At 40.0% G+C, this 16,752-nt stretch overlaps 1 protein-coding gene across 1 annotated transcript in view; it reads right to left on the bottom strand.

Annotated features, from left to right (window-relative positions):
• The window catches only part of LOC117300897 (mucin-5AC-like), a 29,406-nt gene that overhangs the window by 8,960 nt on the left and 3,694 nt on the right, over positions 1–16,752 (bottom strand). Inside the window, exons 5-24 of the mRNA XM_033784758.1 lie at positions 16,430–16,673; positions 15,884–15,930; positions 15,322–15,635; positions 14,911–15,055; positions 14,314–14,493; positions 13,858–14,025; positions 13,440–13,689; positions 12,244–12,537; positions 11,588–11,634; positions 10,917–11,111; positions 10,035–10,234; positions 9,541–9,648; positions 8,176–8,461; positions 6,823–7,046; positions 6,202–6,310; positions 5,537–5,772; positions 4,856–5,060; positions 3,699–3,840; positions 2,379–2,566; positions 1,359–1,535 (exon numbers count right to left, since the gene is read on the bottom strand). Of these exons, the coding sequence (XP_033640649.1) occupies positions 1,359–1,535; positions 2,379–2,566; positions 3,699–3,840; positions 4,856–5,060; positions 5,537–5,772; positions 6,202–6,310; positions 6,823–7,046; positions 8,176–8,461; positions 9,541–9,648; positions 10,035–10,234; positions 10,917–11,111; positions 11,588–11,634; positions 12,244–12,537; positions 13,440–13,689; positions 13,858–14,025; positions 14,314–14,493; positions 14,911–15,055; positions 15,322–15,635; positions 15,884–15,930; positions 16,430–16,673 (3,759 nt within the window). The remainder of the gene's footprint in view (positions 1–1,358; positions 1,536–2,378; positions 2,567–3,698; positions 3,841–4,855; positions 5,061–5,536; positions 5,773–6,201; positions 6,311–6,822; positions 7,047–8,175; positions 8,462–9,540; positions 9,649–10,034; positions 10,235–10,916; positions 11,112–11,587; positions 11,635–12,243; positions 12,538–13,439; positions 13,690–13,857; positions 14,026–14,313; positions 14,494–14,910; positions 15,056–15,321; positions 15,636–15,883; positions 15,931–16,429; positions 16,674–16,752) is intronic.

Raw genomic sequence — 16,752 nt, 5'->3', positions numbered from 1 at the left:
TCTTAAATGCAGAGATGCCAACATTGAATTGTAAAAAAGAGTAGCATCTCCCAAAAGTTAAGGGCGAGCGCAGCTTGGGCTCCCTAAACCGATCTTTCTATTACTCTCTACAATGCTAATTAGCTCATTTTCAGGCATTGTTGTGAAATAACAATTACCTCTGTATACACTAACAGAACAGCTACAAATCTTTATAATGGCCAGTGAAAAAAAAAAAAAAAAAAAAAAAAAAAAAAAAAATCCCTCATCTTCTGACTTTGTTTCAAAAATAAATGTAACATAACAAAGGGTAGCCTTACTTAAATGTTTTTGTTTTAATGATCAGAAATGCAACAACAAACTATTGGTAGAGAGAAGAAAAAAAAAAGGAAAAAAAAGAAGAAAAAAAAAACGTGTCCGGATTTAGGGCAAAAAATACGTGTCCGTATTTTGGGCATTGTCTGGACATCGGCGCTACAATTACTAGTAAGAAAACATGGAAACTGTCTAGCTTAGATCTCACAGGCCACTCAGTTGAAGGTATTTTTGTTCAGAAGGTCTCCTTTTTTGTCGCCATTATTTCATACTTTTTGTGCCAAGCTTCGCTAATTTATTCCTCCATGGATGAAGTACATGTACAGACAGCGTGGGCACAATAATAATGGATACGTGAGGAATGAGGTTACTGTGACACGTTAGCTCACACACAACCTCATTCCCCACGCACGTGTGCACTATTCCCCCATCGTGAAATAGAGATCAATGGGTACGAACTTGCAGCAATGCACTAGCGTAAAAATACTCATCCGGCCAGCCAGCGGGGGATCAGAGGGCACGCAACGACCATGTTCGAGTGAATTCGCCGCTATTATTCAACACTGCTTTCTAAAATTAAAAGTGTTTTTTCTTTTCTGTTACAATTATTTGGATATTTTTCTTAATTTTTATTTCCACTTAATAGTTGATTCGTTGTTTGCATGTATTGTACGATTGAATAAAATTATATTGGGCGGCTTGTTTAGCGTGTTTTATTGAGTATTATCGTAGCGTCGTAGTCACGGCTCGAAATCGTATTTGCTACGCCCAAATCGTGTATGTTGGTATCTCTGCAAATGTTTTAGGGAGGAATGCAGAATAACCAAGCGGTAACTGGGGGCTGAACATCTTGTTTCTACATGCTGTACCTAAGAAGACCTTTTGTCCCAAATACAACTTGACCTTCAGCATCGTTGGTTATGGTATATTTTCTGTATTCTACTTATTTGTTTGTTTTTTATTGCTTACTCTTTTTTTTTTTTTTTTTTGTCTGGTTCATCTTCTTGTACACAGATTCGCTCCTTTGTAATAGTGTTTTTTTTTAAGTTATTTTTTATACTTACGACATGGAATGCAATTTCCACTGCCGTCATCCATTGATCCTTCATTGCAGAAGCAGCCAGAGACAGGATCCTGGTCACATAGATGTGGTTCTTTGTCCCAGGGAAAGCAACTGGTGTAGATGTCATCCGGGCAAGTGCACTCTCTGTAGTGAAGCTCATCACTCATGCAGTCAAATGCTGATGAGGTTAAACAAGAACAGCTTGTATTTAAGTAGGATTTAATACTTGGCAGAAGACGATCAGACCATACTGATCAAAATGCGAACGGTTTTTTTCAGAACCACCCCAACTCATTTAGGGATAGTCATTAAACATGGTGTTACCCCAAACCTTTCCATATAGTCTGTATTTAATGTTAAGTTTTTAATTATTCATGCAAGTCGCCAGACACCTGAAGGCCACTTCATGGTGTGGGCTACAATCAACTTTTCTTTCAAGGGGCCGTTGCCACCTACTCCTTGGGCTGAAACAGGGTTACCCCCTTTACAGTCCATACGGATGTAGGCTTGGGTATCATCAATAGGAAGCCTGGCTGGTAGAGCAGAAAAGAAAGCACTCCGTCCCCAATTTCATGGCAAAGTAATAATTTTTTTCACCATCATAAAAATCAGGGCCCATTTCTTGGCTCTGCTTATGGTAAGCATAGAATCAACACTTGAGGACGCAAGGAATTCTGCGCTTACGTCAAGCGTATTTTACAGGTTTGCAGGGAATGTCGGCTCGTGCACTTGCGTACTCTCTGTTACATAAAATCGACACTTGAGGACGCAAGGAATTTTGGCTCGCCCACTTGCATACTCCCTGTTACAAGGCATTCTGCGCTTACACAGCTAGCGCAGAAATTTGGCGCTTGCCTTAAAAGCAGAGATTGCTGATCGTAAGTGCAGAATTTCGGCGTTAAGGAGAGCCATGAAATTTGACCCCAAAGTCTTGCTCTGTTTGTTTGACAATGGACAACACAAAGATGGCGACAACAATTTTTAGTGTCACATCACCTCGAAAACACTTTTAAGAACTTACGACAAAAGTCGTCTTCCCTCCAGTCCATGCAGACACCGTTTGCGGCACACTCGGTGACGTAGGCTTCAAAATCCCAGCAGTCTACTTGATTGGCAAAGCAGCCATTGTAAAGACAGTTCTTGTGAAACATCTCCGGATCTACCACATGGTGGCAGTCACTGAATAAATCTTCATACAATTTGTCGCACCTGTGGTTAAAAAAATTAAAAACATTTTGAAACTCTAAATCAATAATTCTGTTCATAAAACATTTAATTCATGATCTCTATTCTCTTAACAATGCTTTTGTGTGTTTGTATTTGATGTATGCCTTTACCAGTTAATGCATAATTGATATTTTCTTAAAAATGCTTTTGTGTGTGTTTATTGATTTAACTCGTTTATTGTTAATTTCAATTTCATTTAAAACTTGGTGTCAACCTTTTTTTAAAGTTTTTTTATTGCAATAAAATAAACAGTTTTGATTGCAGTTACAAAGACAAGCACACTAGGTTGTTTGCAATTATATTATAATATAAGTGTGAACAATGAATGTTAAATAACAAACAACGCTACAAAATCCACATGATTATATTCAAAAATATAAGAAGATAGGAAGATAGAAGTAACACCCCACACTAGTAGTGTAGTTAGTCGCAAGTAAACATCTAAGAATCCGGGTACTTATCTTCTATTTCTAGCATTAGTGCCAAATGCTATTGATATTCCTATCAAACAGTCTAGATTGTAGGATGGAGGAAAACATGCACCAATGCGCAATTTCATAATAATAATAATAATATTATTAATAATAATAATAATTTATTCATTAATTATGCGCAAGTTTCATAAAAAATATGCACAGATGCGCATTACAACAATATACAGATATTAACAATAATTTAAACAGATCTAAAAATGGTAATTACACTGAAAATTACGAGAACACAGAGCTGCTTAAGCATGATAACATTGCTAAGCACAAAAAAATTGTCTTACCAGGATAGGGTTTCCAGCCATACTATCATGTCACATGCACAACTTGTGACTGGCATCCTGCTCATTTCCTAGCAACGAACTATTAAGCAACATTTTCTGCTTAATCAACTCTTTGAAACAGACCGATCCATTTAGCTCTGCCCATAGCATATTGACCAATCACAACGCAAGGAAGGTCGACAAATAAGGTCTGACATGCGTGCGCGTATGCTTGGCGCGTGCGGCAGATTGTGCATAAAGGCATTGGAGAGGCTCACGTGTTCTTGCTCACACGTGCGTCGTGGGCGGAGCCTACTGGATCGGTGTATTGTGCCCAGCAGGCAAGGAAGGAGTTGTACTTACCATTCCACCACATCAGGGCCAGGTATGCACTCAGTAGGTTCAGCTTCATCACAGCCACACTCAGAAGGGATAGACGGCGGAGCAAGCCAATCACAGCAGGTGCCGTTCTCCTCGCAAGTTGGCTCGGGATTACCACAATTACCTGCAGGACGGAGACAGTATTTGATTGTAATTTTGGTTTTACCCATATACACACCGATGTGTGTAAGCACTCAGTACTTTCCCGGTACTTAAGCCTCGAGCATCTTCGTTTGATCGGCCATGCTCTTCGGAGACCTGAGGTGCCTCTCGCTACTTTCGTAAATCCACAAAACCAGCCATCTGAACCCTTTCAACAGGGTGGAAGCCTCCGCTGCACCTACATATCACAGCTTATAGACGACCTCAACGCCATCGGCCTACAACACGATCAAGCTGTTCAAGCTTCCCTGGATCGGCCTGGATGGCAGAGACGAATTTCTAACATTGGACAAACCCGTGGTCACAACGTCTCGAGCAGAGTTCGGCTCGAGTAGCGTCAACTATATATAAGCCTCGAGCAACATAGCTTTCTTTACATTCAGTGCTTTTCCAGGTATATCATCATTTGCTCTTTGCATATTACATCATATTTTCATTTTGGTTAATAAAGCGTTGCTGTTGTTGTTTGTTAGTTATTTTGTTCCTGTTCGTATGTCTTCTGTTTGTCCGTTTATCTTGTCTCTGTCTGACCACGAGCTGATTACTACAAGCCTCGCCTTATCGAACTGGCCTCCATACTGTTCATTTGCTTTGACTGTATAAACCAAATACTACTCTGTTTGCTGTTACCTTGTACATGCACTCTGTAATGCTGTGTGTTTGACAGTCTGGAAATATTAGTGAATTATTTATTTATTTATTTATTTCCTTTATTTACCCAGGGTAAGCCAAATCAGTAAAAAATAACTGGTTTCCATTTGGACCCTGCAAACAAACTAACATATTAAAAGCAAACATAAAATCGCGTGAGAAAAAATTACGATATAAAAATTACGTACAAAATATTTAAGAATGTTACGGAAAATTAAAAGCAATATTAACAAAAATAAGAAAAAACTAAAAAATATGATAAGAGTAAATTTTATAAACTGTCACAGAACTGAATTGAATTATTTTGATATCAGCAGGTAACTTACCGCATAGTCCCTCCGTATTATTATAGTAGATTACTTTAGGCACCTCAACCTTAAAGTAGTGTAGATCCACAGGGAGGTAGCGCACCTGTAGACCGATACTAGGTGCATCAAACAGCATGTACAGACCAGCTATCTCCACTGTGAAGGAGTCGAAGGTAAGCACTGGAGGGGTGTAGCGATCACCGTTTATAATCACCTCATATTCCTGATTGGTCAGAAAGGAAAATCAAAATTATTTCAAAATTTAAGTTCAGATAGATGGTCTGCATACTTGTACAATTCGAGGCAGAGGTCACCCTAAGCTGCGCTGGATAGACAATGTGACAAAGTGGAGTGGTAGAAGTGTAGGAGAGCTGAGAAGAGCAGCGATTGAAAGAAAACAGGTAATGGCAGGGACTCCAGGAGTGCGCCCCCCCATTACAATTTGAGGTTGAGGCGGCCACAAACGCAAGTCTTTGCCAAATGATGATGATGACGATGATGTATGATACATCTCCATACATTAGCTGAGCTTCTGTCTTCCCCAATTTCTCATTCCATGTTTTGGTGACCAGGTGACAAGCTGAGAAACAGGTTCTTTGGTGGTTCTGTATGAGTGCCCTGTGAGTCTCAGACAATGATGTTGTATTTTTTTGTTGTATTTTAGTGGATAGTTTTGGCTCAAGATGAACAAAAGCTTACCCCTAAGTCATTCTTCTCAGCGAGCATCCTGATCTGATGTCCATCGTAGATAACCTCCACCTCCCTTGGGCAGGTCGTCCCGGGGAAACTGTCACACTCTACGTTGTGTAGGAGGACAGTGAATTGGGGCGGGTTACTCTTGTCCTGGGCAAGGACGTAGGTACAGAGTCCCTGGTGGTCAAACTCCACACCGTTGAAGTCAAAGTAATGTGGATCACCATATCCCCAACAATCACCTGAATAAAAGAGAGACGGATTTTTATTTATTTATTTTTTGTTTGCTTTTGTTTTTGCTGTCATTTCTTTCATTTTGTTTTTGTCAGGCAGAGGAGAGAAGGAATTAAAGCCAGTATACACTTTCAGAACAGAACAAAAATTAAAAGTTCACAGATTTACAAATAACTTACTGTAATACATTACTGTAATACGTAATTTGCACAAAGTGTGTGCACACTAACATTTTGGTTGGCAAAAATGAGGGAACATCGCAGTGTTTTGTACACGGGTATTGGGTGCGTGAGGACGGGATTGTGTGTCTGCTTTTAGCACAAATCTGTGGTGTTTGCCAATCAACAGGGTCTGTGCATACATGTATGCGTGAATGTAATTAGCATGTTTCATAAAAGGGGTCCCTTGGGATTGAGACAGAAAGTAGTGATACTTACAGATTTCTGCAGGCGTTGTTGGCTGCGGTGGGTGTGTAGTGGTTGAGGCTCTGGTTGATGGAGGCAGGGTGGTGGGATTATGTTTGACGTGTGTTGTCATTGTTGGCTCCTATTATGTAAGGTAAGAAAAAGGTTATATTCAGTTAGCGGTAACACAATGTTTATAATCTACTTTGCTGAGAATATTGGTTCATAGTCATTACGAAAAATAACACTTTGAAATTGCAATCAATAATTTTTTGAGAGTTGGACTTTTTAAAGTCATTTAAAATTAATGTCTAGTACATGACTTGCTGATCACAAGTTACCGCTTACATGTGAATTCCTCAGACTATAGAGACAGTTGCTATATCAAATGGTTCGGGATAAGCTTTTGCATAGCAACCTCCAGATGAGCAAACCCTGGTGCCATTGTGTCATACCATTCAGAATTGTGTGTGGGTGTTCACCGTCTCTTACATAACTCGCAAAAAAAATGTCTCGACTCATGTGACTTAGAAACTGACTGTATAGTCTGAAGAATTCAAATTTAAGTGGTAACTTATGATCAAACATGTCATTGTACCGGACAATATTGAAATCTAACACGCAAATGGCTTATTTGTGGATGTATGGAAATACCTGGGATGTCGGCTGGACAGTGCTGGGCAAGAGGGTTGTTGGAACTTCTTTACACTCCTCCACGCATTCGTCGTTCTCTAGTATGGTGCCCGGTGGGCATGCGCATCCTTCTACACAGGTGTCTACGCACAGACCATTAGGGAGGGCAAAGGGGGTGTTCTCGCAAGAAGACTCGCAGACTGGGATGCAAGGCTCATAGGTCAGGCAACCCTCACACTGAATTGCTGTAATGGATCAGAATAAAAAATTAGCGATACAAAGGATAGTAGCACCTTGGACACTTTTAAAGACAGATTGCAATTGAAGTTGTTTCAAACAGCTTTTCTGTATTTTTTTTTTCTTTCCTGTGTTTCCCTTCTTCTTATTGTTCCCTCTTACCTCTGATGTTTTTTTTTCTTTTCATGCGCTTTAAGCACCTTATTGAGTTGACATCGTGCAATATATTAATATTAATATTATTATTACTATTAAGAACACCGGACTCAAGCTCTGGTGTTTCTGAACAGCAGAGTGTGGGTTTGAGTCCCAGTCAGTACACCTGTGTCCATATAAGCGAGACAGTTCACCATGATGCTTCGTATTTCAGAAGGGATGTAAAGCCTTTGGTCCTGTGTGTTGTGTATCGCACATAAAAGAACCAAGTGCACTTATCAAAAAGAGAAGGGGTTCGCCCCGGTATTCCTGGTTTGATTGGCAGCATATTGCCCCACAGCACCTTGGTAAACCATTACATGGTGCTATGTAAAAGGAGTGGGTCTCAGGAAAATACTGTATGTCACAGGGCATTGAGTGTCACTGAGTGACGGATATGAGTGCTATATGGAAGTGTCGTGGCCGAGCGGTTAAGAGAACCGAATTCAAACTCTGGTGTTTCTAATCAGCAGAGTGTGGGTTTGAATCCCCAGCCATGACACTTGTGTCCTTAAGCAAGACACTTAACCATTGCTTCGTCCTTCGGATGGGACGTAAAGCCGTTGGTCTCATGTGTTGTGTAACGCATGTAAAAGAACCCAGTGCAGTTATCGAAAAAGAGAAGGGGGTTCGCCCCGGTGTTCCTTGCTGTGGCTGCTTAATGCGCCGTAGCACCTTGTAAGCCCTTATAAAGTGCCAACTAATTGGGTCTCAAAATTCATCACTGCAATAATCTATCTTTCTGAAAGTTTGCATACACTCAGCGCCTTGAGTACCTTGTTTGGTAGATACGTGTCCTATATAAGACTTTGATATTATAAGAAGCCACTGTTATTGAATCCTTTGGTTTTGGAACTATTTTATTAGTTTAATCCTACATGTATACAACAATTTGTAAATGATTAAGTCAGTAATGTTTATATCGTTACACCTGGTACTTACGACAAAGTTCTTGCGACCTCCATTTGATGGGTACGCCAAACTCGTTGCACTTCTGTGCATAAGTGGCGATGGCGGTGCACATGCATTCACAGTCGCCTCCAGAATCACATCCACAGGAATCAAAGACGCACTTGTTGAAGTACGATGTAGGTGGGACATACTGGTGGCACCGTGCAAAGAGGTCAGAGTTAATGATGCTGCATCTCTTCTGGGCCCAGGTTTTTCGGTGTGGGTTCTCTACGCAGGGGTCCGTGATGGGACTTGGCTTGCCGCAGTAGTCATGCACCTGGATGAAGAGTTGGTTAGGAAAGGTAGTTAAAGGGAAGGTATACATTTGGTTATCACAACTGAACGGCAATAAACACTTTTGATTGGAAGCTTACAGCATCTTTCACTGGTCAAAAGCTTTTTGAGAAGCATCTCACTTTGAAATCAAGTGGTTATGTTAAAAGATATCAGTTTTTATGTCTCAATATTTGAATCTGTAAAACATTAATGCAGTAAAGCTTCTAATGTAAGATAGTGAATTCCTTTATGGGATTATTCATCCTACATGCATATAATCGCTCCAAATTTTCAGCAATATTTCAAATATGAGACTTTTTTGAAATGTTAGTTTGATTGTATACATTTACATTTATATGATTAAAGCAATCGAAACGATTCAAAAAACTATGTATACTTTGACTTTAATCAGTGCATTAATAATTCTCTTCGTGAAATGTAATAAAGGTATGATAGGATTCAGGCATGCAACTGCCCGTTGAAAAAAAAAGAGGAACATTTTCAAAGGCACAACGCAAGTGCGGAGCGAGGCAGCCGAAACGTCACCGTGGTCAAGTGGTTAGACTGTAGGACTTGCAATCACAAGGTTGTGAGTTCGAATCTCCCAGCCAACTGCTGATTTTCACAATGACTAGAATAAATATTGACATCTAGTTACTGAATCACAATTTCTTGATTTGTGCAATTCATGATCATAGACGTGAAACCAATGTTTGTATGAGAGAGATTGGCTGTTGCCAGCTTGGTGTTCATATCCCCTTGTGGGAGTTTGCCGAGTTCCCTGCATGGGAAGATCATCTAAACAAACAAACAAACAAACATGATACCCACAACGGTACCCTAGAAAATGTTGAGGTTTATTATGCTTTTAGGTGCATTGTTAGCATGTACTAGGCTTATTTTACATGATTGTAGGTGTACACTATTGTTGCCAGGCATATATTAGGCTAAAAAAAAACAAAAAACGCGGAATTCCGCGGAAGAGTTGCATGCCTGAGGATTGGAAGGGATAACAAATGAGAAAAAAAGAGACAAACTACTGCCCTCTTAGGCAGTCAATAATACTGTTCTTATATTTACCTTCCAGCTGTTACCGAAGTCATTAGGGTCAACAAGAGGAATACCACCCCCTGGGGGTAAGAAGTCATCCTCCTGCATGTCATTGTAGTTTCCACAAAGACCACCAACCTACACCAAAAAAAACAAGACACTTACAATGTATTGTGAGGCCGCAAAAAAAAAAAAAAAAAATGCCACATCATTCCTCTTAATTTTAATGGTACATGTACATTTTTTTTTATTTATTTGTCCTTTGGAATCAAAGCAACCAATCAGTGGAGGTATTTATTGAGTTGAATCTTTCCAGAAAATATTGCATTTAGTTTAAAAAATCTGTTAACACAATTGAATGTTTTGGTAACATCCCGCTGCCATGTCAATGGGAAACTTTTCTAGGGCCACCAAGGCCAACACCAGGGGAAATGAAGGCCATGCTTTCTTTTGACTGCGTGTACTTCCAGGCTTTGCATGTACTCTTTGCTTTGATTTCTCCAAGTTGAATATTTTCTACTTACACTGTTGAAGTGTTGACCGGTAACCTTCACTTCGATTCTTGTCGCTCGATCCCAGATGAGTGTCACTCCGATACGGGTGTGTACCAAGATATATAAGCCGGACTCAGTAATGGTGAATTCAGTCAGTCCACCGATACCAGTATCAACTTGAATTGGGCTACCACGGACTAGACGAACTTTCTCTTGTTCGGGACCGGTTCCTATACATTCAGGGATGAGATTTGACGAATTTTTAAAAATTCTGAAGAAAAAAAATGGCTTGTAGGCCCAGAATCTACAGCTCCGAAAGAATACAGATTTTGGGCTTCACCAGAAATACAAAACTACACCAAGGTTGTGTAGGTCTCGAGACTGGTTTTTGAACATTTGAATGGTCTCGCTTTGAGACCAGATTTTTGATTATGTAACACATGAAAGTAATTGGAAGGAGGTTAAGGAATGAGATTTGACAAAATGTTGAAACCCCTAATTCTAGATCCTGAACCTCCCATACGCTACAAATCAGGGGTACTATAAACTCCGTGCAATCACCAGAAATACAAAACTACAGGTTTGGACACAATGTGGACCGTCTCCTCCTTTTACCTCTCTCAAGAAAACTCTAAGACTCAAGCAGAATTCAGGAAAAACCACGTACAAGGTACTCAAGTATTGTTTGAAGCTTTGCATGGTGTGGAGAAATAAGAAGAAACAATAAATAACTAGTGAACTTGCGGGTACAACCATGTGTTGGCTCTGAAAAGAGCCGGTTTGGTCTCGACGTTTCGAACAGTATACTCTGCTCGTCTTCAGGAGAAAGGTACTGAAGGCACTGAGTATATACAAACTTTCAGGAAGATAGGCTATTGCAGTGATGAATGTTTATTTCTGATGTATATTTACCTATGGACATTGTGATAGCTTTAGTACAGGTCACACCACCGGATCCACATGGTACATTAGCAACCAGGATATGGAACTGCCTAGCCTCCGGATAGTGGCTGTTGGTAGCGAGGACATAGTCACATTCACCCTGGAAGTCGTACTTCTTCCCATCAAACGTCTGGTAGTGAGGGTCACCCCAGGCTATGCAGCTCCCTTTTAAAAAAAGAGATGAACAAGTTATTTAATTGATTTACTTGTCTACGGTTGCATGTGGCCACAGCTTCTGAAAATTTTAACCCAATTGGTTAGAGAATAATGAAAAAAAACAAAAACACCCTGGTTGCACAAGTATGTTTGCTTTCAGATGCCCAATACAATGCCAGCCGTCGATTTCACAAAACTCTTCCTAACTTAAGACTAATCTTAGGACTTAGGACGAGTCCCATCCCTGCACTGTAGCATGCGGACCTTAATATTAATCCTAAGTTAAGACGAGTTACTCGTCCTAACTCGAGATAAGACGAGTCCTAACTCTTTGTGAAATCGACCCCTGATGCAGTAAATAAAGAAACCAGAATATATAATGTCAAACGATTTGTAATTTACGTAACAAAATAAATCATCAAAGATCAACTTGGAAAAGAAAGTGGGCAGGCATGTAGCCTAAACGAACGAAAGTCTCTACATACCTTCACAATACTGATTGTCACATTTCATGTCTCCGTTCTCACAGGTGCTGTTTATGGGGGATTATTGACAAACAGAAAAAAAGAGATTTAATAATTTAATAAACAGAACGTTACGGGCAGAAAACAACTTGTAAAGTTTGCTTTTTTAAGTAGCCAACCGGGGGTCATAAACTCTGAGTTTAACTTCCAAGGAAATTTTAGTTTTAGATTTTAAACATGTACATGTATTGTCATAAATGTATCTTTCTGATGCATTATTGGTAGCAATCACAACCAGTGTAAAAGGCAAATAAAGTTATACTCAAACAAACTACAATAAATTATCACATTTAAAAAATGCATATTTCACATCTTAATCTTCTTAAGAAATATGCGCATTTTAAACAAGTCGTTTGCACAGTTTATAGTAGCCCACTTGGCAAGTTGAGAGGTGGTGTTTAATAGTCTGTAGCAGTGTTTACTAGGCAATGTACGCCAGGCTAGTGTTTAGAGCGGCTCTGATAAAGTGGATAGCACAGTTTATAGTAGCCAACAGGGCAAGTTGAGAGGTTGTGTTAACTAGTCTGTAGCAGTTTTTACCAGACAATGTATGCCGGGCTAGTGTTAAGGGCGAGCCCTGACGCCACCAATATTAATAATTTAATTCGTCCGCTTACCAAACTTCACACCCGCATTTCACTTCCTCATGAGGGGCATATACTTCTCCTTTGTAGTAGCACGGACACTCAGCGATGGCCGTACAGACGCCGTCGTGTAACACATATCCAGCGTTTGTGTCACACTCACAGGCAGGTTGGCATTCACCGTTAAACGGGGGAGGGTTGTGGAAGTTCTTGCATGTCGGCTGGCAGGCAAGAGGGAGGGAACACTCACTGTAGAACTGGTGTGGTGGGCAGGTGATTGGCGGGCAGGTGACATCATCACACTGCCAGGTACCACTGGTACAGGAGCTGCAGTGAGAAGTGGTTAAGTGAAAATGACAGAACTAAGTATACAGTGCTAACACACATTGAAGTATATAGGTAAATCCAAAATTAATATTCTTTATCCCGATGCAAGTTTAACATCAATTAAATTTTTAATTTGGTTCTTTACCAATACACCGAAAAAGAAAAAAAAAATAATATTCTTTATCCCCAATGCAAATTTAACATCTATTATATCAATTAAATTGTTGCAGTACCCGCTGCTAAAAAATAGGATTAGCTACTGGGCAATCTCAGAAGTCTAGTTGGTACGAAACTGCCCTAGAATTGCAACGGTCGGGGGTTCAAACCCCACCGAGTAAAATTACTGTAATTTTTTTTCACAGAGTCTACAGTGCTAACATTGGTGTATATGGGTAAAACCAAACTGAATATTCTTTATCCCCATGATGAAACTACTAAAAATGACAACTTTGCTTGTTTCATAAAAAGTTATGAAGGTATTGCATAATTCCTATGATGATGCCCATGCCTAAATCCTTCTGGACTGTGAAGGGGATAAACCCTGTTTCAGCTCTAGAAGTAGGTGGCAAAGTGTCCCTGGTAACTTAATTAGGGTCAACAGTCCAAATCGGATATGGGTCCAGGCCTCGAAATAACCCTAAGCACCCATAGCAATTGCCGTGGTGCCCTGTGCTTTTCACTGTGGTGCCCTGTGCAAGGTTCCTGTACAAATTTACATTTTCCTCATAGGTGAGGTGCCCCCTGTCAGAAAGAAATTGATGTGGCCCTTCAAGAGTGAAGTTCAAGGCCAACAGTCCGAAAGTGTAGCCCTCACCTTGTAAGGTCCAACCGGACTTGTTACATTAGTAATATCTAATAAGTTTTTTTTTAAACGCCTAGGCTGAAGAGCAAAAAATACTCACCATGTCCCACAACCCTCGTCGATGAGCTCGCCATTTGCAAACCATTCATGATTGTTCTCACACGGACACTGGGATTCAGGGATGCAGTTTCCCCCAGGCCCAAGCACCTTGCCGTTATCACAGTGGCATCCCTCAACGCAAACATCGCGACAGGTGGCACCGTTAGCAATCGCATGAATGGATTGGCAGGATGCGCCACAAGAGGGCGCACACTCTGAATAGGACATGCCATCAAAGTCACACGTGATATCTGCAACAGTCAAAACATACATTATTGTCAAACCACATACATTTCTGGAAATAAGTTCCTATTCAAGTTCATTTTGTGTAACCCATCATGTATACAATATAACGTGTAGAAGAAGTCCCAAGTTTTCATGCCCTTGTAAACATGTAGATTAAAAAAAAAACTACATACCACATTCTGAAATAGACTTCCTCCAATCCTTTAGTACAACACCCTTTTGTCTACAGTCGGAGGCGTACTGGCTGAACATAGGACAGTTGTCATCGTGTCCGTTGCCTTTACACACATCATAACGGCAATCCTCTACGTATGGAGCTGGGTCCAGAACTCTGTGACAAGCTGTAGTTGGAATAGTCGCAACAATTTAACGGTAATTTAATGGCTTGGTTCTAATTGAAAAACAATGTGAAATGTTTGATTGGGGAGGCCTTAGTTCATGTACCTACATGTATAGTCTCATTACTAGTGACATGAGAAGGGAAGAGTACACAACCAGCAGGGTGGATATGTGGGCATTACACATCTTTATTATTATTATTATTATTATTATTATTATTATTATTACTATCATTATTATTATTATTATTATTATCATTATTATTATTACTTTTATCAACACTGACTCACCTTGAAAAACCGGTTCATTGTATAGCTTGGAGCACTGCTCATTAGCGATGATTTGTCTCTGTGAGAACATGGCGCACACATCCTGTGGTTCCTCAATGGGGGGTAGATCGGGACAGGTATCCCCCGGGAAGGAGGCTTTCCAACTGTTCCCAAAAACTATGGGAGAGCTAACTCTCTCGCCTTCGATAATAAAAAATAAAAATAAAACATTAATTGAAATTGATCCCTGCTTTGACCTTCAGTAATTGAATCCAAGTTATTCAAACCTTAATCCGAGTTGGTCAAACATTATCCAAGCTAAACAGAATTTTAATACAAATTTTAATCCGAGCTAGTCAAACTTTAATCCAGGATAATCAAATTGTCATCCAAGTTAGACAAATTTTAATCCAAGCTAGTCAAGTTTGAATCCAGGAAAGTCAAGTTGTAATCAAAGTTAGTTCAATTTTAATCCGCGCTAGTCAAACTTGAATCCAAGATAATCAAATTTTCATCCAAGTTACACAAATTTTAATCAAAGTTAGTGAAACTTTAATCCAAGTTATTGAAATTTTAATCAAAGTTACTAAATTTGTTATTCGCATAAGTTAAACTAACCCTCGGGCGTCATGAAGTCATCGGCTTGGTGCTTGTTGAATGTTCCACACAAGCCGCAAGTTCTGTTAAACTTTGTTGGGGGAGCAACAACCTCTACACGGCTGTTTCCATCCCAACGGACGACCAAACCATTGCCGAGGGAGACCTTTATCAATCAATAAAGAAAATTGTTTATCTTAGAAGTAAACAGGAGTACTTGCATGGGAGAGTGTTATGAGTGGGAATGACCTGCGCACAGTAGTTGTACTGGCGTCATGCGATGTGATACACAAATTACGCACAGTGAATGCTGGTGGGTCATGCGATGTGATTACACACATTTAGATGGGTGAGTTGACGGCGTCTTTTTCAGAGTGAATAATGCAACTTGGAATAAGGTGAGAATACCAAAAAGACAAACTATTAACTTACCACTGTGATCAATGAGGTCGGCTTATCCACCATGATTCCATTCCCAACGTATGGCAGTGTATCAACATCCTCACCGTTGGCCGCAACGCGGTGGTTCTTAAACAGCGTGACGTACTCTTCGTTGTTTCTCACCGTTATTTTATTGGTGCACGTTGCGCCGTGGTGATGACACGGGGCGTTCTCAGCGATGACTTCAAATGTGTCCACGTCGTTCCAGCAGTCTTTGATGAGGTGGTACGCGCACTCGCCCATGAAGTCGTAGCGTTTGTCATCGAACGTCTTGTAGTGTGGGTCACCAGTAGCCCAGCACACAGCTTTAATCAAAGTAATTCATCAATGTTAAATGAACAAGTAATGTTTATTACTTTATTTAATTACACACCCAACAGCACCTGTCTTGTACACACAACACCTTGCATTGTGGGGCACCAGTGGCCCAGCAAACAGCTTCAATCAAAGTAATCAATGTTATAAAAAAGAAGCAATTTTTTGTTTTGTTTTACTTTATCACACATCCCGCAGCATAACTGGTGCTAACTTAACGCATGAATTAAATACTTACTCTCGCATACTTTATCTGTGCATGTCCATTTTCCACCATCACAAGTGCTAGGAGTAAAAAATGACAAATACAGAGTTTATTAAACTTTATCAGAGGGTGTAATAATAGTAGTCTGGGAAACACAATGGTTTTGCAAAATTATTATTATTATTACAATCTAGATGAGCCCTTTATAGACAACAAAAGTATAATAAAAATAATAATAAAAATAATAATAATAATAATAATAATAATAACAAATTCTTGTATGGTGCATTTCACAATAACTGCAACAATGCGCTTTACATTAGTGCCCTGGTCATAGGGCCAATAACATCCCTTTTAATGTATAGCTGTGTTTCTAAAAAAAAAAGATGGGATTTCAAGCCTTGGACCGATTTCAAAAAGAGCTAAGATTGACCTTCATAGCAAATCAATCGTAGTTGCTAAGTAAGTGTCATGTCACAATACAAACCACTATGGCGATACTGACAATTAGTCTTGCGATGGATTTTATTGCTTTGTGAAATCGAACCCTGATGTAAAACTAAATCTGAGAAACTTTACCACTGATTGCATCCGTCGGATATTGTTGATCCTGTCTCGTACTCGACCCCATTGCTAACACAGGGACAGTCGTCTTCTTTAACGCAGTGACCATCGCTGTTAAGGTAGCGGTCAGAGGGACACTGGCAGCCTTCGATACACCCCACAGATCTCTCTTCTTCACAGTCACCTACTGCTGAGCCACACATCTGGGTGCAGGTTGTACCGCAGGAATGATAGACGGTGTCCGCTGAGCATGTCCAGGCTTTAAATGCAAAGAAGAAGTATGGACAGATTTTAAAGGGTTTGTACAACACAAAAGCCCACAGATTTACATTGGAATG

Source organism: Asterias rubens, chromosome 16 (assembly GCF_902459465.1).
Source record: "Asterias rubens chromosome 16, eAstRub1.3, whole genome shotgun sequence".
Classification (NCBI taxonomy): domain Eukaryota; kingdom Metazoa; phylum Echinodermata; class Asteroidea; order Forcipulatida; family Asteriidae; genus Asterias; species Asterias rubens.
This window is presented reverse-complemented; position numbering and strand designations above follow the sequence as displayed.